General features: G+C 35.0%; 3 protein-coding genes across 6 annotated transcripts; 2 read left to right on the top strand and 1 right to left on the bottom strand.

Moving 5' to 3' along the window:
* Positions 1 to 9,245: 9,245 nt before the first annotated feature.
* Positions 9,246 to 19,851, top strand: LOC6570039 (serine/threonine-protein kinase ULK3). 3 transcript variants are annotated; one of them, XM_032741774.2, is made up of 8 exons: positions 9,246 to 9,257; positions 15,476 to 15,572; positions 15,649 to 15,797; positions 17,471 to 17,695; positions 17,757 to 18,502; positions 18,974 to 19,158; positions 19,217 to 19,303; positions 19,642 to 19,795. In XM_032741774.2, the coding sequence occupies exons 2-8, from the start codon at positions 15,486 to 15,488 to the stop codon at positions 19,738 to 19,740; spliced, it is 1,578 nt and encodes a 525-aa protein (XP_032597665.1). In that variant the 5' UTR covers positions 9,246 to 9,257; positions 15,476 to 15,485; the 3' UTR covers positions 19,741 to 19,795. The 3 variants fall into 3 exon arrangements, with proteins under 3 accessions (XP_032597665.1, XP_043070214.1, XP_032597666.1); XM_043214279.1 differs by lacking the exon at positions 9,246 to 9,257 and adding an exon at positions 14,729 to 14,751; XM_032741775.2 differs by lacking the exons at positions 9,246 to 9,257; positions 19,642 to 19,795 and adding an exon at positions 19,825 to 19,851.
* On the bottom strand, positions 12,817 to 15,251 carry LOC6569982. 2 transcript variants are annotated; one of them, XM_032741776.1, is made up of 7 exons: positions 14,997 to 15,244; positions 14,790 to 14,928; positions 14,586 to 14,724; positions 13,814 to 13,943; positions 13,665 to 13,759; positions 13,370 to 13,606; positions 12,817 to 13,298 (listed from the first exon to the last, which is right to left on the bottom strand). In XM_032741776.1, the coding sequence occupies exons 2-7, from the start codon at positions 14,858 to 14,860 to the stop codon at positions 13,197 to 13,199; spliced, it is 774 nt and encodes a 257-aa protein (XP_032597667.1). In that variant the 5' UTR covers positions 14,861 to 14,928; positions 14,997 to 15,244; the 3' UTR covers positions 12,817 to 13,196. The 2 variants fall into 2 exon arrangements, with proteins under 2 accessions (XP_032597667.1, XP_001996185.1); XM_001996149.2 differs by having other exon boundaries at positions 12,820 to 13,298; positions 15,185 to 15,251.
* Positions 19,852 to 20,174: 323 nt separating the features above from the next.
* On the top strand, positions 20,175 to 21,144 carry LOC6570038 (chymotrypsin-2). The gene is made up of 3 exons (XM_001996147.3): positions 20,175 to 20,312; positions 20,380 to 20,742; positions 20,807 to 21,144. Exons 1-3 carry the CDS (start codon positions 20,190 to 20,192, stop codon positions 21,107 to 21,109), a joined length of 789 nt encoding a protein of 262 aa, XP_001996183.1. The 5' UTR covers positions 20,175 to 20,189; the 3' UTR covers positions 21,110 to 21,144.
* Positions 21,145 to 22,658: the final 1,514 nt, after the last annotated feature.

Raw genomic sequence — 22,658 nt, 5'->3', positions numbered from 1 at the left:
GCATTTTCAACCCTTAATCAGCATCAACAGACAAGTCTATTAATCAGCGATCTCAGACGAATAACCAATTCAAATTTGGAATATAAATTGTCGAACACTCACTATGAATTAACCCATTAAAATCCACGATCATTGAACATAATTTTTTATTAAGGTTTATTTATTCAATATACACAACTTAAAAGATATGAAAAACAAATAACAATGCATACATCTCTTAAGCCTTTGTTTCCAAGTCGAGTGGAAACCCTTTTAAACTCATCTGTTGTCACTCCAAAAAAATGATTAAATAAAACTCTTCAGAACTGACAAGAATTAGTATTTTAGTATGCAAAACAAAAATGATATGGTATTTTATACATCGACGTGCTAAAACTGCGAAAAAATGTGCAATGTGTAAACAAACAAAATCATTTTGATCGTTGTCTCTACTTGGTTCACATGTCTCTATTGAGCACCTTAGTCATGATGAAACTACAGACCAAATTTGTGAAAATGTTCTACTTGGATGTACATTCATACAGCAGATGTTTATCATTTAAACATTTAAATAAATAATTAAAGTTTAAGATGAAGAAAATTATAAAATAACATATTAAATCCATAATGAAGAATTTCATCATAATTCACCATTTGACTTTTCCAGAAAGGACCTCATTAATAGGATAACTGTTTGCTGTGTAACAGTTTCGAAAATATGTCAGCTATACAAACACACTGAATTGCCCTCCTTGAAATGTGTCATGGGATCATTGAAAGTTGGGAAGGACATCTTGTTTAAATATTAACAAATTCTCGCTTGGGCACAAATAAATGTACCATATTAAAATAGTTGTTTATTGCGCAGTTTCATCAAAGTAGATAAAATGAATAACGCTTATCAACATTTTATTTTGTTTTAGTACTTCTCGTAGTACAGCATGTCAATTCCGAAAAGTTTAAATTAACAAAACTTTAGTAGTACGTTGGATGAGTTTAAAAGTAGCGTCCTCGGTTGAATACGATGGTCAAACACATTCTTTTGTTATATTTTTAAAGCTGTTTATACTATTCTGCACTAAACTTATAAAATCCCCATGGTTTTTCGTTTAAAATGATGGTGGGCTTTAATGGGTAAAACTTACAAGTATTTTCCAGTTCACATGGCCTTATTTGTAGTCCTTATACATTTCAAGATATCCATCTCTATTGCATGCATATAAATATTTTCACAGATCTCTAATTTATTTATTTAAAGTCAACTAACATCATAAACAAAAAAAATACAATAAGGAATACATAAATTAAATTAAAAAATACCATCCGCAGTGACGTTAATACATAAATAAATACATATGTATGTATATCAATGCATTCTTTTCGATTGCAAGAAAACTTTTTCAGAGATCAAAGATCTTTAGGTACAGATTCTCTGCCATTTATATTCATTGCCATATATACCATGATATATATATATATATATATGAGTATGTATAAATCTACATTGGACTAGATTGACAAAAAAAATTTATTGGGAATTTTAATAATATAGTTGGAAAAAGCATACGTCAAGTGTAATGAAGTTATAAATGTATTTAATATTACTGAAACTTTACCCAAATTTGTGCTTGTTTAACTATATATTCTTCGATTAGGGACTATATTTCAATGAAGGAAGTTTGAGGTCCATGCATTGTTTGAAATAAAGTTAGTTGTAACATAAAGATTAAATATAAATGACATTTGAGGAATAAATAAGGAGAAAGTGATCTTACTCTCAATAATAATATAAGTAATTAAATTTAATTTATGTAAAAAGAAAATATATAAATTGGCCATCTGGCCCAGTGTTCAATCGACACAAATTAAAGACACAATTGCATAACTTAAAAATTAAAAATGAAAGAGAGAAGAGCCAAAAGACAACAATACTAGTAGCTTATATATGTCAACACATACATATACACATAAATACACACACACATAACTATGTACATTTGTTGAGGATTAAGCTCTAAAAATAGACACAGCAAGCAACCTAAAAGCGACAACAAAAACATTGGACATTGCCGTTTTTTGAGCCCAGCGCCGAAAATGTTTTCGAATAACAAAACACAAGACATGCAGAGATCGACTTGGAGACACCCTGTAACAGAAAAAAACCGTCCGCTATTCTAAATAGTAATGTGTGCACATAATACATCTGCAACATAAAATACACATACACAAATAAAGTATTTTGTACAGCACTGAAGTTTTCTGCAAACTATTGTGTACACACTGAAATGAAAGAGAAAGAAAACCACATCTGCTCTATACACATATACACATGCAAAATGAATTTTATGTATGTGTGTGTGTGTGCGGTTGTCCCAAGAACGTTCACAAGAAACCAAACAAAGAAGTGTATAGTGAAAATGAACAAGTGGGGAGGAAGGGGCAACAAATACTATTGTGCAAAGGTCAATGAGAACGGGCAAGACAAAAACAAGAAAATAAAAAAAACGTTCAAATAACAGAAGACGAAACGATGTAAAATGATTATAATTAATTGATTTTGAATGTTGAATTAATATTAAATTGTTCTCTTTGCCATAAATAATAAAGACACTTATATGTTTAATATTGAAGGCAATTAAATATTGTTAATAAATTAAAATATTGAAACAAAAATTACTTGAGCATAAGCCAGCAGATTTTTCTTCACTTCGTCTTGGTGTGGAAATCAAAGAAAATAAAATAAGTCTATTTAAATATGTTTCGTTTTCTGCTGCTTAGCACAAAATGTTTTCATTCATGTTCATAAGAACAAGGGATGAATCGGATAACCGTTTTTCACAGAATGTTAGTTTGGAGAATGCTATGTTCATTCAGACTGCTAGCATAAGCATAACCAGTTGCAAATTGACATCCAATCTAAGATGAAAGTATTTTTTTCAACAATAACAAAAAGTTAAACGATATGAATATAATTTGAAAATCAGCTAGAAAACATTTTTCATAAAAAATATTCAAGATACCAGACAGACATCCCCAAAAAATAAACTGTTTTCAGTTGTTGACTGACTATCACTGCACACAGAGACAAAGCCAGAGAAGAAACCAACTCAATTGGGATCGAATCAGACGAGCCGACAACGGCAACGGCGATCGCAGTAAGAGCTCAGCGCTGCGAGAGGATGGGGCGTGGTGGGTTGGGGCGGGGTGGGGCGATGCGGACGCGACCTAAAAAGAAACCAACACAACAAAAAAATGAGGTCGTGGCCACGCACGCGTCGCTATGCCAGAGGCAAGAGAGCCAGCCGACCGAGCAGCTGACGCTGACGTCGACGTCGACAGTGACGTGCGCTTATCAGCTCATTGCTTTGGTACGCGCGTAGAACAGAGACAGAAAGAGAGATATAAAACAAATACAGAATGTAAGAGTGAGAATGAGAGAGAAAGAGGGATACCAACGTATTAATGAAAAACACGTATCGTTATAACAAAAATTTTAAAGCTCTAGATGAATGGTGTTCGCAAGTAAATACCCTGCAAAAAAAAATGCACATAACCGATATATTAATAAATAAATATAATATAAAAGCTATAAATTTGGCAAATCATTACTCTAAAACCCCGAAAGTAAAAATGCACTTTTGTAAACCTATAAAGATACGAAATAATGTAGAGTGTATGTGAAGGGAGAGGAGAGAGAGAAACTGATAGCAGCGCATCGTTCATTTTGTTTGTTTTTATTTTATTTATTTATTATTCGCTTTGTTTTCGTCACCATGCCTATATATATTCGCGAGCATATGAATATATAAATATGTACAATATCTATATATATACGAGTGTTTCATTTAATTTGCACACATCTATTATGGCAAATGGAATATATTTTATCGCACTCTATCTAATGAATAACACGTGCTGTTTATCGAATTTCAAATGTTATGTACATAACAAATAAAAACATATCCACCTAAAATTAGTCATCGAAGATCGAAGTTCGCTCACTCGAGGAGCTAAGGGCACTCCACCAAAGAGCTTTGAACTTAATGCTGTTTATACAGATTGCCAGGGCTTCAAAATGTACAATACTCGTCGGAAAAATATAACATCTTGGACAATTTTCAAGTAATTGATGAATCACTTTCAACAACAATATTTGCCAATATTAAAGGATAGTTTATTTGGTAGTCTTATTGGGTTCCTTCGGTAACTTCGCCTATAACAATAATTATAATTATAAAGTATATGATAAAACTGTTTGATGGTGTGTAACAGGTTTTAATGTAGACTAAAGTTCTTTAACAAATTTAAAAAAAAACATATTTTCGTTACTACATAATTTTCCACCAAAATTTCAATATGTAATCAAATATAAAATTTATAGTGGACTTCCGGAAAACGGCTTAAAAGTAGTCTGCCTTTCTGATTGTAATAATATAATATTGTTGAGAAAGTTAATTAAAATTGGGCTTGGTTTGGAGATTTTTTATGATAAAGAGGTAAAAGGCAAAAGTCCGCTAATATCCGTTACCAAACGTAATTTTAAGTGTTAAGCTACGCAATTAGGCTTACCTTTACACTCAGCTGTCTCTAATTATATGGACAACATTGTATTGGAAAGAATGCATAAGTGTGATGCATAGATGTGTTTAGAATATCTGTTAACAAGTCATAAACCTGAGTAAAGGATAATATTAAAATCGATCGCCCTCTCAACTAGAGCTTTCTTACTTGTTGCGGCAAGCACATTACAGTTAATAATCGCAAAAAAGCAGGAGTAGCCGATGAATATAGGAGTGCGGTGGTCGGGCAATCGATAAAGGAAAGTGAGAGCGAACCAAAAGATCGAAGAAAAAGTGAAATAGATAAAGTTAGATAAATATCTAAGCATCAAGTGAATGCTTTAAGATTAAGTTGAAGCAAGCGTCTCTAAGTGTGTTAAATTATCCAAATAAACGGTTTGTACCCAAGGCCTAAGTATATAATTACAAGTACGTAGGTATATGTGTTTATATACATATATTCAAATATAATATAATAACAGCAGCGGAGCTAGCTTTGTACTAATTTGCTTACTTAGAGTGAAATGTGACTGTGATGCTGAAAAATCAGCGATAAGAATCAAACTCGATACACGCGCCCAACGCTGGTTGAGTAAATCGAAGAGAAACCAAGTAAAAGCGCTCTAGTTGCGAGAGCTCAACGAGCAGACACCCGACATATATATAAAGAAATGTATATTCACATATTCTTATGGGAGCTGAGTATTCCCAGCCGAATCATTACATAGCACTTAGCTGGGAGAGATCTGTACATACATATACAGAGTATAAACTGACCATTTAAATTGTTTGCATTTGCCCAAATATTTTGTGTTTTTGTATTTTTTTGTTGCAAACTTCGCTGGCTAAAGAAATTGTGATTTTATTTTCGTAACACGTTTCGTCATCGTATTGACAGTAGCTGTTTAAGTAAACAGCATGATTCACACACAGCTGATTCAGTTTGTGTTAAATGCATTTAAACCTTATCCAAAGAGTAAACTATGCCAATTGAATGTTTATATGGGTATGTATGTATGTATATGTATGCGGATTAGTGTCAATTGAATTTGCATATGGCAAGAAAACTGACTATGCCCGTATCAAAAAAACAACAGAAAAAAAAAGAAATGTCATGCGCCCACACATGAAATGTAGCTCGGCTGATAAGAATATAAAGATAATGCGTGCCAAACACACATACATACATATAAAATATACATACGTACATTTACATTTATATATTTATACGTATTTGCTGCTGGCTCATTGTACTTGAGTCGATACTCATGCATAGTACTGTGTGTGTTGGTGAGTCATGCAGTGAGAAAAAATTTTCTAATCACCAACAGACTCTAAAATGCATACATGTAAATAAATTTCCTAAGTAGAGATGAGCAAAAGAACGAATACTTTAATATTCAAGATTTAAAATGGCGCGTCTTAATAACATTGCAAGTGTACATATGTATCCATAGATACAGGTATGTACTTGACCTAACTGTCGAAACAGTTGTAATGCACATATGTACTCACACATATGCATACATGCAACACATATGTGCACAGTGTGTCCTTCGTGGCAAAGACAAAAAGCAAGCGAGAAACACTGTTGGCAATGTGGCCAAATTTTTTTCGTTTCCTACAATTTCACATTAATTAAAAAAAACTAAAGTTTTAGTTACGTTTGGCTCGATATTTATGTACATACAATATGTGATTACGTATTTTTTTTACTTCGTTTTGAAATGAATTTGGTTTTGCTTAGCTTTATCTACGTATTTATATTTTTTTTTACGCGACTGGCAACGACGTCTGTTCTATGACATTGTCTATGGAGGCACACAGGCCCACACACCAGCCGCACGCACTACTAATACATTTACACACATATGCATGTATATAATCTTGTGCGTGCATGTGAGAGAGAGTGAGAGCGAGAGAGTGCGGTTGGTCTGTGGTGAGCTCAGCACTGCGCTCGTGTTGAAATTCAGCATGTTAATAGTGGTGAATAAGCGCGCGTGAGTCTCACGACAACGACAACGTAGGCGAAAATTAAACAATTTTTTCATCAGAAATCATCATGACCAATGCTTAAGTAATTCACACTTACTTGTTTTACTTTTAGTTATTAAAGATGGCTAAAAACGTTTAGAGAAAAAACGCCAGTTTCATTCGAAGAATCACAGTTGTAACGATTTTTTCTCTTTTTTCACAAATAATACATATATATCTGTGTAATAATTGCTAATAAATTAAGAGCTTTTCGTATGAAATTGCACAATGCAGGGTGGCAACTACAAATTATATATATATATATATATGTATTTATATCACAAATTTATGGTTAACTTTCTTTTTAATTTTTTCTTTATTTTTTTTATTATTTTTTGTGTATTTTTCTTTAATTTAAATAAACAATTTTTCTTGCACACAACGCAGACGACGACGACAGCGACGACGAGGTAAAAAGCGACGCTAGCGCACAGTTGACAGTTGTTTTGTTAGAGGGCTCTCGACGTATTTTAGTAATTATTTGTGTAACAGAAAATGTAAAAATCATTTACAATTTATGCCAAATGAAGACGGCGCGCACGCACACACACACACACACGCGCGGACAACACAATGCCAGCGCCAGCGAAGCAGCAGAGACAACAGCGCGTTCGTTTATTGTGGATGACAGTTGTAGTTGTGTGTGTAGCAAAAAATCCAACGTGGATTTGATCCTCCAAACTCGATGTGAAGTCTCCAAGGTTCAACGCACGAATGAAACGGCAAAGCAAATGGCAAAACAGTCGAGTCAAAATGAAATTCAGTCTGTTATACTCAAAATGAAATGTTGAAAATGCTAACGCAACAGATTCTGCTAACGTGACTTGACACTGAAATTTTTCATTCCATCTTGGAAGAAAGAATTATATTTTTGTTCATTGGCGAATGTAAGCAAGCACAAACATGTACATATATAAAGACATCCTTAAACCTATTAGAATTGGGCAACATTTTTATATCATTTTGGCGATTTAACAGAGCGAGTTGAATAGCGTAGCATACAAAACCCAACCATATACATGTGTTTCATGCACACATTGACGGAAGTGAGAGCAAGCGTGTATATACGAACTAGAGAGAATTTGACCAGCTGTGGTGAGAAATACAAGGAAATATTCTGTAGTTGTTTGTAAGCACATGTATGTGTATGTGCATGAGTATGAAGCACACAGTGATAAAATGCCAATAAATGAAATCATATTTTTTCGTATTTCATTTAAATCGTTGAATCGCAGTCAAAGCAAATTGCAAAAATGCACAGCATAACACATACGCAAACAGTATAAAAGAATAACTTCTTAATTACACATTACATTGTGTTGAACTTTATACCAATAGAATCGAGAACTGTGAACGGAGCCTTCTCTAAATGAGCGGTTGTCCCACAGTAATGTTAAGCTATATATATACATATATTTATATAATTAAATATATATATTTATATATATAAGCTATATATATACATATATTTATATAATTAAATATATATATTTATAATTTATATATATATATATATATATAAGTAATTGTACATACATTGTAATTTTTAAAAACGCTGTCGTAATTTAGGCAAATCTATAAATATGAAGTTTACATACATATGTCTATATGTTGAATACACAATTGCTATAAATACTCTCTACTCTAAATGAAGTTTGGAATTTAAACTTTAAACTAAAATATGATATAAATTTATTGCTAAGCACATTTTCTTATTGAGACCTTTAAAAAATGATTTAAAACTTAGATCACTACAAAATACCTGTTAAGAATTTACATTTATGTTAAGGCAAAATCATGTTAATCACACAACTCGACTATAGAAATTAGACCTCCTATTGCGAGTCGACACGCTGGCTGGCAAATAATGAATACCCTTACATGTTTATATTACATGCATTATCGAATTTCACTTTTTAAATACATTATGCTGTTCCTCTGTCTTAATCGAACTGACTACAAATAAATGCTCGTATTTATTATTTATTTATTTTACACATATACACATTACAAATCCATTTGAGACCCAACATAAGCTAACATAATTACAGGGTATTTTACATATTTCGACATGTACAGATACATGCGAATGTGTGTGTATGCGTATGTACACTATGTACTTGCATAGACCAATGCAGCGCGCATAAAGGGAGAGGTTCTTAAAGCGCAGACCTTCATCGTTCAATAGTTGAACTGTTGCTACATATTTATTTATAAATTTGAAAAAAAATGTACCAGACATTCACATTGCGCTTAACAAACTTATATATTTAATCATATTCGGAATATTATGGTTTTAAGTTAAACGACGACACAATTTCGAAGACGCCATATTGTAGCCACACACGTAAAATGTTCGAGAGAGAGACAGAGGGAGAGAGCTGTTCAGAGAAGTCGCTGTTATTGTCATGTTGTTGGCATTGCCATTGTGTTTTTTGTTGCTGCGTCATCAATGCTAACTGCGCACTTTTACAAAAAAAAACTTATGTAGACTTGCATATTGAAGAAATACAGGAAATAATAACATAAAATATGTGACTGTTGTTAGTTGATGTTTTTTATCATCGCTGCCAGCACGCATATTGCAAAATTATACAAGTCGCGATGGTGTGGTGAATTTCCGCAGACAGGTTAACATTTCTGTTTGCCTACAATTTGTTATTTTCGCGTTTGCTATGTACATTTGTATGTATGAATGTAAATTTATGTATGTACATACTAAGTAACGAAGACTGGCGTTTAATTTGTTGTTCATGAAATGCTGTTATAAATTATGTAAACATACTTAAACACATACATGTATGTGAATGCTTGCATATGCGATGTACTTTTATGAATATGAATGCAATGTATGTTTCACATTTATATATACATGTATGTATATTTATATTTGTTGATCTACATAAATGTTTGTGTGTACGTATAAATTGATATGTACATATTTCAATAAATTAGTATTATGATTGTGGATATGATCATTTCTTTGATTGCAATTTACATACACACATATGTATATACACACATGTATGTATGTACCTAAATATCTACGCAGTCTTGAAAAATTTTCTAGAGTAAAAGGGAACTCGACTGTTAGATATCCTGCACCTGCAATATGTTTCATAATCAATAAATTTCTTAAAATTAAATTAAATGTTTAAATTATGCAAATGCGTACCGAAATTACCATGAAGATACGATTTCTTCAAAAACTTCGTACTGATCAAACCCTCGTTATCTAATTGAATTGGTCTAGGGTATAAATTAACCAAAGTGCTTGCACATTGGACATACATATGTATTGAACATTGCATGATGCACATGTGCATACATATACGTACATACATATGTATGTACATGTGTATGTTAGGCTATCAGCAGCAGACAGCAGCTTTTCTGTAGAAAACGAAAATAATTTCCTGTTTCATATGTATTTCTTTGTACGTATGTATTGTGAATACTACAACAGAGGGCAAATGATAAACGTCAGAATGAGAGAGAGAGTGAGAGAATAGGAGAGGAGCAGCACTTGATTTCGTCAATTTTTGAATAGCACAAACAAAGCAAAGCAAAACATTGTATTATTGAGCAAATTCAAAATTTAGCAATAACATCAATTAGTCACCAACAGCCGTGGTGAGAAACTTGATTGCTCTCTGCTAACAGCAAATGAGAGCAACAGCGCAGTTAACGCTAAACATAACAAGCAAACGTGGCTGCGTATACATATGTAAATACAAACATATACACAAATACTAAACACATAGATGTGTGTGACTGCGTTGCTGTTGAAACTTGTGGGGGTGTTTTGCTGAGGTGAACAACGCACTCCACGCACAACAACAACAGGCAGCGTCATGTCATCTGCGGCGGAGTGCGGAGGTAGTAGCACTCATTGTGTTGCACTTTATGGCAGGCGAGATACAGGCGAGGCAAGCACATTAATGGAAATGCGCAGCAACTGTTCGAAAACAAAGGTTTTATAGCGCTGCGTAGAAGACCGATGAGATACAAAAATTAATACGCGCTTGAGTTGATGTTGATTAGCAGCGAATGCACTCACTCTCTTGCTTGCCCGATTGAATGCTTTGGGGCATTCAACTTGGACAGGTGCGAGACATGTAGTCACTGTATTTATTTACCGTTGCTGCTATCAACAGCTGTGAGAAAACCCGAATGAGTGACAAACAAGAGAGAGAGAGTGAGGAGGGAGAACGAGAGTGAGAGAGAAGAACGCATGCACCTGCCACATGCCACATGGAGACATCCATCAGAACTTGGCAACGGCTCGCAATTTATTAAACTGCGAGTTTTCTGCAACTGCGTAGCGATCTGCTGTAAAATTAGTAAGACAAAAGTAAATCTACAGTAATATAGTATATACATATGCGTTATGTATGATCAAAAGTCTACGGCAGCATCCAAAACAAGGTCCTTTAGATTCATTGTTCAATAAAATGCTACATATAAAATAAAGTTTTTTTCTAGCATTTCTTGTTTTACAGTGTTGATTTCGGCAGAAATTCTTAATTGTTAGTAAACATTTTGACAGTAAGAAACAGGAACCGAAATAGACAAGCAAAAGCGAGAATAGGAGGTAAAGAGATTGAACATAGATTGCTATGAACCAAGAACAATAAAGAAATGTTTTGTGTGTGTGTTTTCTAACATTACCATTCAAATTAGCTGCGTGTGATCTATAACAGAACATATGGCTGCATTTAGCAGTGAAAGTTTGCATTTTACAGTGCAAATCGAAAATATGTTCGATAAATCGTTTTGACAAATTAGCAGAAATATTTGGCTAAATTTCAAATCGCTGATTACTGATACTGCTTGTAAAGTGAGCAAACTTATATAACTGTGAACATCAGCAAAATAAGAAAACCTAAAAGAAACCAAGGAAATAAAAACATCTGTTTCTTTGTTTTTTGTTTGTGTTTTTTCTTTTCTTTTTTGCTGACGCCACTTAAGTATGAGCACTAGGCATACAATATGTTCACTGCTTAGTGGTATAAGACTATTATTGTTGAAGGTGGAGTTTTCTGATCAAAATTCAAATAGATTTTTTTGAATACGTCAGGTATGCATATTTTTGCTGAGGTGAATTACTAAGAATTCTAATTATTACCAAAGAATAATAATTCTTACTAAGGAATAATAATTATTACTAAGGAAATTTTGTTCACTTCTAATATATAAAAAAAATTTAAATAATGTGTTTGAATAGTGAATATAATTTTATAATATTCAATATTATTATTGTAAGCAACAAGCGATGCTTTTGTCAAGTTCTTATTGCAGACAGCTGTGATTTATTCAGTCACATGCTGAAGTTAGTATTTTGTAGTTTACAAAAAGTGTAATTTTCCATATCGAAAGATAGCGGAAAAAATCGGAGAGTGTGATATGAATTTGGATTTTGCAATTCGAATGGATCTGAATCAAATTTTTATTCTCAAAGCCATGAGAAGGTTTTATTGTATGGTGTATCATCTCAAACTTAGGAACATTCCCAAGACAATTTAGGTGCCACAAAGAGTGCAACTGAGTATAAAGTTTGCTTGAGAAAGCGTTTCCCGACATCAACTGCATTTTCGGACAATTTCTAGCAGGATAATACCTTAGTGTTGAAAAAAGTTGGATTCAGAAATATAAATTAACTATAATTGAGTGGCTGCCTCATGATCTCATATGCGTCTTGGTGGTAGTTTCAAGACTGCCTAAAAAGAAATATCTGTAAATTAATAAAAAAAAAACCAAAAATTTCAATACTTTATCATTATAATAACATTGTGTAATACTATGAATTAAGTTGAATTAACTGGAGAATCGAATTTTAACTTGAAATAATGCAAATCGAATGCAAAATCGATTGTTGTGGGCTAAGAAAACTGTCGATAATATTATCGATATGTTGGTTTTTACATTTAATTTCTGATAATACCATATATTCTCTTCCACATATATTCTTTTCCACACCAGCATCACTAGTCGAGTCGTCTAGATGATTCTATGGTAACTAGTCACTCAATTTTGAAGCTTTCTTGATATTCGTATATTAGACCCGAACGGATCAGATCACTATATCAGATGCCCTGATACCGAACCAAATTCACTAAACATGTTTGGTTTTGTAATTTATACAGAAATTTAGATGTCGGCGAGGTGAATCCGGTCTGAGTTCATTGTTAAAGTTTATTATTAACTTTGACGACCGAAAAATGATAAAATTACTTTAGTTATGGTTTTATGATTGCAATATATTAATTTGCATTTAATATTACAAATGACGGTGGTTGCACATAAAAAATATGATTTGTCAACAAACATACAGAGATTTCATCAATACAACATTTGTGTGAATGAACATACTTAATAAAGTAAAATCAGTTTAAGTGGACGGAATGAGACTTAAATACAATGCAGATTCATGTATAAAAATTGCAGCTTTGTTTTTGATATGTTCTAGACATTATTTAAGGCACTAAGCTAGTGGAAATTTGTTGTGTACATATAAGGAGCTTTCGGTTTGCCTTGTGTAAACTTCCAACGGACGGAGTATATATGCATATATATATAGATATGTATATATATTTGGTCGTATTGTGACCGCAACCAGATTTTTTAGCCTACTGGCATTGTGGACACAGTGCTGTGGGGTGTTGTGGGTCGCGAGCCGGCCAATGAGTTGGCAGTGGATGCGTGTAGTGAGGCCATGGTACCCATCTGAGAGGGAAACAGTCAAATGAAAGTTTATTTTTATAATTTTCTTTTTTGAAACCACGATAGAGACTTACGCGCAAATGCGCTAGATCCTCAAGCTTTGTGAGATCCACCAGCTCGAGGAATAGCGAATATACGACGGCCCAACCATAGATGGAGAACAAACAAAAGATGCTCCACAACAGTACCATTATAATATTGTAAGCAAAGTACAAATCATTAACAATGGCAAAGAAGATGAGGGCTAAGGCACGCCAAACGGTGAAAATGGCAAAGGTCCACAGCCAGGGCATAACTTTCCTTTCGTATTCCTGTAGAAAGTATAATGAACTCAGTAAATTTCATATATAGCATAGGAACTTAGCTTACCTTGCGCAGAGCTACGCACAGCAAAACGCTAGTTACAAAGTTGATAATTGCCATAATTAGTGAGAATAAGGCAAACACGATCAACATGTTGCGCACTGCAAATAATATGAGTCAAATTTAGTCTATGAAATGTATGTATTTATAAATACCGTGCTTGTTGCCAACATAAACAAACTCGTACGATATGATATAGTAGCCATAATGTGTGGAGCCTGGGGCAGCCATCGCATAGCAGTATATATCAAATATGGTGGTGCCAATGGTGAAAAGTGAAAGAAACTGCAAAGATACAAAATAATATGAAAATAAGAAAGCTTTAATTTATACATATGTCTCCACTACAAGCCTTTCCAAAATCCACCAACATATTTCAATATATATTATTAACACAAAAAAGCAGTGTCTTGTTAACATTACATACATGCAATATAGCAGATATCTAAGTTATTACACAAACATTATTAAAACATTTTAATTATAAACAAAAAATATTTATGCACAGATGTAGTTGATCTTTGTTCCTTTAGAAGCTTTGGATTCATTTAATAATAAATAAGTAATAAAAATAAGCATATAATAAATATATTAGAAACAAGTAAATCAATAATATTAGATTCTTCGTCTTGATTTAAATGCTTTACTGTTTGAAATGAAAATCGGGTTTTATAGAAAATATTCTATTCTAGCTTTAGTGTTTGAAATGAAATTGAAATCGGATTTTAAGGAATATAATAAATATTAATTTATATTTATTATAAATCAGTGTAATTCCTTTTAATACCTATTATTTACTAAAAATACAAACAATTCGATTGCTAACACCCAAATCTGAACTAGGTCGGGTTTAGCTATAATTATGACAAGGTTATAACTGTACTTGCTTTTGTACTGTTCGGTTACAAGTTAAGAAAAGAATCTTACGACAGCGAAGAGTCCAATTAACATGGCTCCTTTTTGTATATCGATGTACTGATTGTTCTTCAGCAGGGGCCGCTGGTACCAGGGAATGCGCACGGAGCGTGTTGAGCGTGACATTTTCGAATGTAGATTTGTCGATGATCTGAATCAAGGATAAACAAGGATACATGTATGTACATATATCTATATAAATACATTTTACATTACCTGCCCGTCGCATGGGAATAAACCGATGGGTTTGACCGATAAGTTGAGGGCGTTTTCCGGCCGTAATTCATGTTGAAGCCTTTGCAATGACGTCACACGATGCGGAATATTGCAGGATTTGCTACAGGCACTCGCTTAGCTGTGAACATAAAGTGCTCTATTAGAAGAATTCATTAACTTTTTGATAAGTAAACAAAATTGATTTACGGGCGTGTCTGCTTAATTTGTTATTTTGGGTGTGTCAAGCTAAGTCAAAGCTGAAGCCCAGCTTAAATGTGATCAATTTTATGGCACGTAGTTGAACAGCGTTATTATTGTATGGGTTCAGTGTGAAGGGGTTTCACTCCATTTATTTGTATGCACTTTTTAGTTGTTTTGTTCATTTATTTACGTACACAAATATTAAATATTTCGTTGCTACACAAAATCAACAACAAATTCACTGAATCAGAAAAGTGTTGCCCATTTCCTCTTTAGCGTTGCTTTGATGCACTCCACTGTGGCACAACTGTTGAGCAACAGGTGTATTGATTGCATGCCTATCGATATACATTCTCATCAGCTGTGTGTCAATATTCGTTGTGACTGTCAAATGGCATTGTTATGGTTTTTCCAAAATTTCAATTCTAACGCAAATGCCAGAAAATCTCGACAACTTCATCTTTTTATATTAATGAGCTTATTAGTTTTGCAGATATGTCACTACCGCGAATAACGGACTATGAGATACTGGAGAAACTCGGCGTTGGCAGCTATGCAACTGTCTACAAGGCGCGCCATAAAGTGAGCCATATTAATTTTTACTTTGAATGAGTTCTCAAATCGCAATTAAATTGTATCATTATCTGCATTCGTGTAGAAGCAGCGCACCTATCATGCCATCAAGTACGTGGAAATGTCCACGTTGTCGCAAAGCTCGCGCGACAATCTAATTACGGAAATTCGACTGCTTCGTGATCTCAAGCATAAATACATTGTGACGCTTCAGGATTTCTTTTGGGATGACAAGTGAGTATTTCACTCCCAATTTATGCTGCAAAGTATACAGCATATTCTAAGGGGAAATATGATTATTACTATATAATTATAATATTTATATTTTATATGTTTTACTTTATTTATTACTCACACCTATTATTATTTGCTCGGAGGTTAGGAGTTACAGAAATTTGTCTTGAAAAGAAATATATTTTGAAGACAACCTTTATTACTGTACTAAAACGCTTATGTCTCCTTTAGATAAGTTAATAAAATAGTTTATTCCCACTGGTGATTATTTCCCAGTCTAACCGGTAAGGGGAAACTCAAATTTCAATTAAAACCTAAACCTGAAATATTAATGAATCCTTTTGTATACAAATTAGTTGTGTATTTATTTCTCATGTTTTGTAAAGGTTGTAGTGCTTTTTAAATTTAAATTTTATCCGCTTTGCTGATAGTTGAAATTGAAATGTACATAAAACAGCAAAAGTTGCGTCACATCAATAAATCACTTATCGAAAGCAATAAACACAATCTTATAAATGTGTATTTACCCATTGAGGGCCAAATCTAAAAACTTGGAAAAACTATGTTTAGTTATATTGAAAACAATATAAATAAATTGAAAAATATTTAAATAAAATCATTTTAATTGTACTCTTTTGAGTTTAAATATTTTAAACTCATCTAGTGTACTTTAATACTTTTTATTTAAATACAACTCTACGGTATTTAAAAGAATCTTTTGAGTAAGCAAATCAAATCATCTGATTTTTTTCAAGCTACGTAAAATTTGCAGAGAATAATCCGTAAACTATACTTTGTCGAATTGCCTCGAAAAGCGCAAAAAGATTGTGAACACTTTCATTCTATTTTTATTTGAATATGCTTAAAGTGTTGTGCTCAAGCAGGTCCAATTGCCGGCAATGGGTTAAAGTATCGGGAATCTACGGAGTTTAGACATTAAACCTTTGAAAATCCAAAACTATTTCCCACTAGTGGTGATAATAAAACAATTGAGATATAAAATGATAAGAAATGGTAAATAACAGAATATGCTTATCAAGTTTCATAGACGAAAAGCTACTCAAAATGTAAACGCCCATTTCCAATGCGATCGGCAAAATCATTAAAAATAGTTGACAAAAAACTTTCTGGGCTCTCCATGTAATGCATATTTTTTGGATTTTAATATTTTAAAAATTGTTGAAGTCACTTGATCTAAATATAAAAAAAATCTATTCAAAAAATCTAAATATATATATTTGCGTAAAAATGATATGATATGAATTCTCCATACTCTTGATGCCTAGGATAACTCACCTTTATATTCAGAAAATACATTTCTAAAAATCAGAGTTTTTGCTTTTCTGCAATTCTGATCACAAGCAAAGAAACTCCAAAATTAGATTTATTATTGATAACATTACTACATATTTTAACATTTCATATATTTAAACATTTATAAATTCATTCATATTTAACTTGAACAAAACCTGACGATTTTACGGCGATTCTCTTAAGCTAAATTAAGCTAAAAAAAAAAATCAACGTCATTTTTTCAGAGTATAGCTTCAAAAGCGCAAATAAAGTTGCATCTGAGTAAAACGGCGATTAATTCCGATTGCCCATTGGCAGTTGTAATTGAAAAATATTTAAATGTGCTAAACGACTAATTGGTTATTTCGCTGTCTTTCAAGGAACATCTACATTGTGTTGGAGTACTGCAATGCTGGCAATTTATCTGCATTTATACGCACCAAAAAAGCGCTGCCGGAGTCAACATGCCGTTATTTTCTACGCCAGTTAACCGCTGCCGTTCAATATATGCGATCCAATGACATCTCTCACTTTGATCTCAAGCCGCAGAATCTATTGTTAACGCGCCACGCCAATCATGTAACTCTCAAAGTTGCAGATTTTGGGTAAGTTTCTCGAGAAGAAGCAGGCGGATATCTCTAATGAGATGCGTACTTCTTCTTGCAGTTTTGCGCAACACCTGAAATTGGGCGAAATAAACCAACAGCTGAAGGGATCACCGCTCTACATGGCACCGGAGATAGTGCGAAAGCATCAGTACGATGCCAAGGCCGATCTCTGGAGCGTTGGCGTCATTCTCTATGAATGCCTGTTCGGCAAGGCGCCATATTCGTCGCGGACCATCGAGGAGCTGCTGATGCGGATACGCAAAGCGGAGCCCATTGTGCTGCCACCGCATGCACGGATCAGCAATGAGTGCCACGATTTGTTGCGCCGCTTATTGGCTCACGAGCCGGCGGAACGCATCTCGTTCGCTGATTTCTTCGAGCATCCGTTCTTGGATCTGAAAACGTTTCCCTCGGAACAGACACTGAAGAAGGCCGTTGATCTGGTCACCAGGGCAGTGGAGTATGATGAGAAACGTGATTATAAGGAGGCTTACTATTTGTACTGCAGTGCATTGCAATATTTTGTGCCGCTCATCACCGAGGAATCGGATGCCAGCCGACGGCAGGAGTTGCGCAATCGTGCGCTCGCCTACATGAAGCGCGCAGAAGAGATCAAAAATGTTCTCATCGAGGATGAGTACAAAATGCTTGCACAACGTCAACAGCAGCAACAGCAGCAGCAGCAGCAGGATCAGCATGAAGAAAAAGCCAAGGCTGCAACAACTCCAACTGCTGACTCCAATCAGTCAAGCAGATCGCGCATGATTGAAATGCTTGAGCCGGATGCGCGCTATAAACAGCTTTGTACGATATTTATATGCACTCAAATTAACTAGAACTTAGTAACGAACTCTTCTAATGAGGCTATTTGGGGCTGAACTTGTCCAGCAGGAAGGATATTCTTGGTCAGCAAAAGCAGCCAAGTCGATCCATCCAAGTCAGTCTGTCTAGTATATAATAATAATAATCAAGCGTATATCATTTGAGCGATTAGCCTCACCGTTTATCGGTTGTCGATAAAAGACTTTAAGAACCACCGTTTATAAATTCGGAATGAAAGCATATTCCGTGTCTTAATATTGATTATTATATTTATTATTATCTATTATTTTATTTGTATCAGAAGATCGGAATGTTCGTCTAAGTAAATAGGTATATCTATATATATATATATATATCTATAAAAAAGGGATTGATTATTGAGTAGACACCATTTATATTTCGCTATTATTATTACATATTTGAATCGATCTATCTACGATTAATGTTTTATAGTTCTTCTATCGAATTCGAGTCCGTCTCTGAAGACTGGTCTGGAAATCGGGCGCAAAGGCGAGCTGTATCTGTACGAGCGAAAACTGGACGCTGCCTTGGAGGCATATACCTCTGCGCTGGGTATTCTGGTGCCGTTTGTGAACAATGAACCGAAGGGCGAGCGTCGCAATCTGCTGCTGCAACAGGTGAGTAAAGTGTTGGATAAAAATGTACTCTGATTAATCAATTCGCATATGGTTTCAGCTGGATTTCTGGATCAAGGAGGCTGAGAGTATCAAGAGTATTTTAAGCGCTAAAAATTTGGATGAGGAGGAGCAAAAGATGTCCACGGTACGCAGCTGCAGTATACAGTAGAAAGTTAATCATTTCTAGAACATAGCTTGGTAGAAGTTGCTTAGTTATCTGTAATGTATCGTTTATTTAGCTACAAATGTGGTCCAGTCTAGAATATAATGTGGTGGCTGGCGTAATGTGTTCTACTCAACCATCTTGTCCGGCTAATCTATCTTGTGTGTCTAACATGCTTGACTCCCATTCTCTAATCCAAAGAAGAGACTGCAAATTTCTATAACCCTTTTAAATATTTGTGTTTAAACTGTTCGGTGCTCTCTTTTGCTAAATTAATTATATACCCTTATTTACTAATGTTAAGCAATGTTCAAACACAGTTCTACATTCCAGAAATAATATCACCATATGGCTGGCACATCGGGCCACACATTTATTTATTTTTATGCATTGTGATTACCTTAATTAAGATGGTTTAGACAAAAGTCTACGTTAAATATGAATTAAAACTTATGATCATAGATAATATACAAATGTTTTTTCAATCTTCATTGCACTTTCAGCTTTTCGAATAATGATGCCGAGTTATTATTTCCACATTATTATAATAATAAGGTTTGTTGCTGCTGCTGTCATCAAAAGTCTATTTTGTTATCTAAATATTCAATTATTGAATAGAAGCAACAAATGCAATAGTGTAAAAACCCAATATGTCAATCAGGGGCCATAAAACTCGAACGCAATTCCCTGATTAATTGTAAATCTGAGACAGTTGTATCAAGTTCTTTCAATATTCAATTCAATATTTATAACTCACTTATCGCCGACCATAAATATGTGGCCTATCGCATCGATGTCTCCTCCTATAAAAGGCGTGCTTCGCCGCGATTGGCGTCAAAAGTCTCTTCGCGTGATTCGAACAGAGAATATGCTTTCGACAACGCTCCTCCTGCTGCTGGCTGTTGCCTGGGGCAGCGCCTATGCTGCACCTCCCCTCGGAGGCCGGGTGGTCAACGGCACAGACGCCGTCGTAGAGGACTATCCCTTTGTGGTGGGTATATATATACCCAAATTATTGCGATTATATATTAATGGAAATAAGGACATGAATATTGCAGATCTCGTTGCGAGGTCCCACTGGCTCGCACTCGTGCGGCGGATCGATCATTGCGAAGCAGTTTGCGATGACCGCGGCTCATTGTACAGCCGGACGGACTGCTGCTCAATTGTCCGTGCAGTATGGTACGACCAGTATTGCGGCAAGTGGACCCAACGTGGTTGCCGTCAAGCGGATCATTCAACACGAACTCTACGATCCGAGCAGGAACTACGCCAATGATATTTCTCTGCTGCAGGTGGCAGAACCATTTAACTTCGACTACGTGACTGTGGCGCCCGTGCAACTGCCACCTCTAAACTATGCCACGCCACAGATAGCGAAGGGCGGTGCGGGAACCCTCGTTGGCTGGGGCCTCGACAAGGTGAGTTGAATGATTTAAATAGTAAATGTTGGATTTATTCTTATAATTGTGTTGCTATGCTTAGACTGGCGGCCAGGTTCAGAAGAACTTGCAGCAGGTGCAGCTGAAGGTCTATTCGGATGATGAGTGCGTGTTGCGCCACAAGGGCTCCACAGATCCACGCTACCACATCTGCGGTGGCGTCGACGAGGGTGGCAAGGGACAATGCAGCGGCGATTCCGGCGGTCCCCTAATCGAAGATGGCAAACAGGTGGGCATCGTGTCATGGAGCATCAAGCCGTGTGCTGTGGCACCTTTTCCGGGTGTCTACTGCAAGGTGGCCAACTACATCGATTGGATTCAACGGAACCAAATAATACTGGCTTAGATCGACAAATAAAAACCCATGAACTTTGATTACTATTTATCGGTTATTCTCGATTTATTGCTTCTCGACTTAATCCTCGGTTCAAAGACGTTATCGCTTCGAGCTTCGAGTGACCAATAAATATTCAATGTAATACTAAAAATAATTGTGAACCGAGCAAATGATGTTCTTCAAATCTCAGCCATAAATTTTGCATTTTTTTTCTTTCATTTTGCAGATAACTTAATCATGTAGCACTTCGTTTTATTATTATTAATTATTATTGTGATAGATCCACAGATAAGTATCAAAATCATAGCCGGCAAAAGACAGGGAAAATCTAGTTTTCAAAAAGTCAGTAATCTAATAATTTACTATTTTATGACTTGATTGGAGAAGGCGTGTGACGGGGCTAGGATTCCAGGGAGGATATCATAAGTTATCCTCTTCTACATTTGCTGACAACAGCTAAAAATCAGACAAATTAGATTCCATTTAATGATATTTTTTGTAAAGTTCTTCAAACTGTAAGCCAAGACTCGAACCCGTTTGGTTGCTGTACAAAATCAATGACATGCCGTGTGGTACTTTTTATAGCAAACTCTTTGACCACGCTTTCATGCATAGCATTTCAACAAGGCAACAATGTTCGACGCACAGCGTGCGACATGTTGAAAAAGAGCCGAAGTCTCTCTGTTAAGCAACTGCTCTTTAACATACCAACTTATACATGTTACCGTTGACAAAGCCATGTTCAGTGTCAGCAACATTTCCACAATATAAGACAATATAGCTATTTCTTTTATTATTGCTTATTGTTTATTTTTAACCGATAATAATGTTCGAACTTAGCCAAACTACATTTATACATTCTTTTTATTTATGACAAAATACTGGTACGCTGTTGACACAAAATCGATATTAGCAACGGAAATGAGTTTGGGGTTAATGATTTAAAATTAAATTACATTTTTGTTGTTCAATTTTAAGCCAGTGTCTGCATTCAATCAATTTTGCGATCATTAAATGGGACACACAATATTGATATGCGACATCGATGCACCGATGCACATAAGTACTGGGAGAGGAGGCGGGTTCGATGCGCACTTTGTTCGTCGTTGGCCAGTCGACGATTTCTGTTCAAACGCGACGCACGCTTTAAGCGGACGCCAAAAACTGCTGGCGCAAGTTCAAAGTAGGCTCCAGTTCAAAGTGGTCTCCGTTTGAGGCAAAACAAAGAGTTGAGATTATTTTTTAGCTAACACTAACATTTATATGCAGACACTGAGCGACGAGAATGAGTGCTTCATTTGTGCTTCAAGTTGCCGCTAATTTGCACCTGTGTCAATTATGATAATGTTCTTTGATGTTGAGCATTGAATAAGCGAGGCCAACAATTGCCCTCCATGGAAATTCGTTCGTTTAATTACAAATAATTTGTCAATTGGCTGTCTAAGCAGCAGCAGCAGCAGCAGCATCATCAGCAGCAGCAGCAGCAGCAAATGTCTGCAGTTGAAATTGAAAAAAGTGTAGCCATTATAACATTTTTGGGCAAGCTGCAAGCACAAAT

The sequence above is a fragment of the Drosophila grimshawi genome, unplaced genomic scaffold (assembly GCF_018153295.1).
Source record: "Drosophila grimshawi isolate 15287-2541.00 unplaced genomic scaffold, ASM1815329v1 contig_1148, whole genome shotgun sequence".
Lineage (NCBI taxonomy): Eukaryota > Metazoa > Arthropoda > Insecta > Diptera > Drosophilidae > Drosophila > Drosophila grimshawi.
This window is presented reverse-complemented; position numbering and strand designations above follow the sequence as displayed.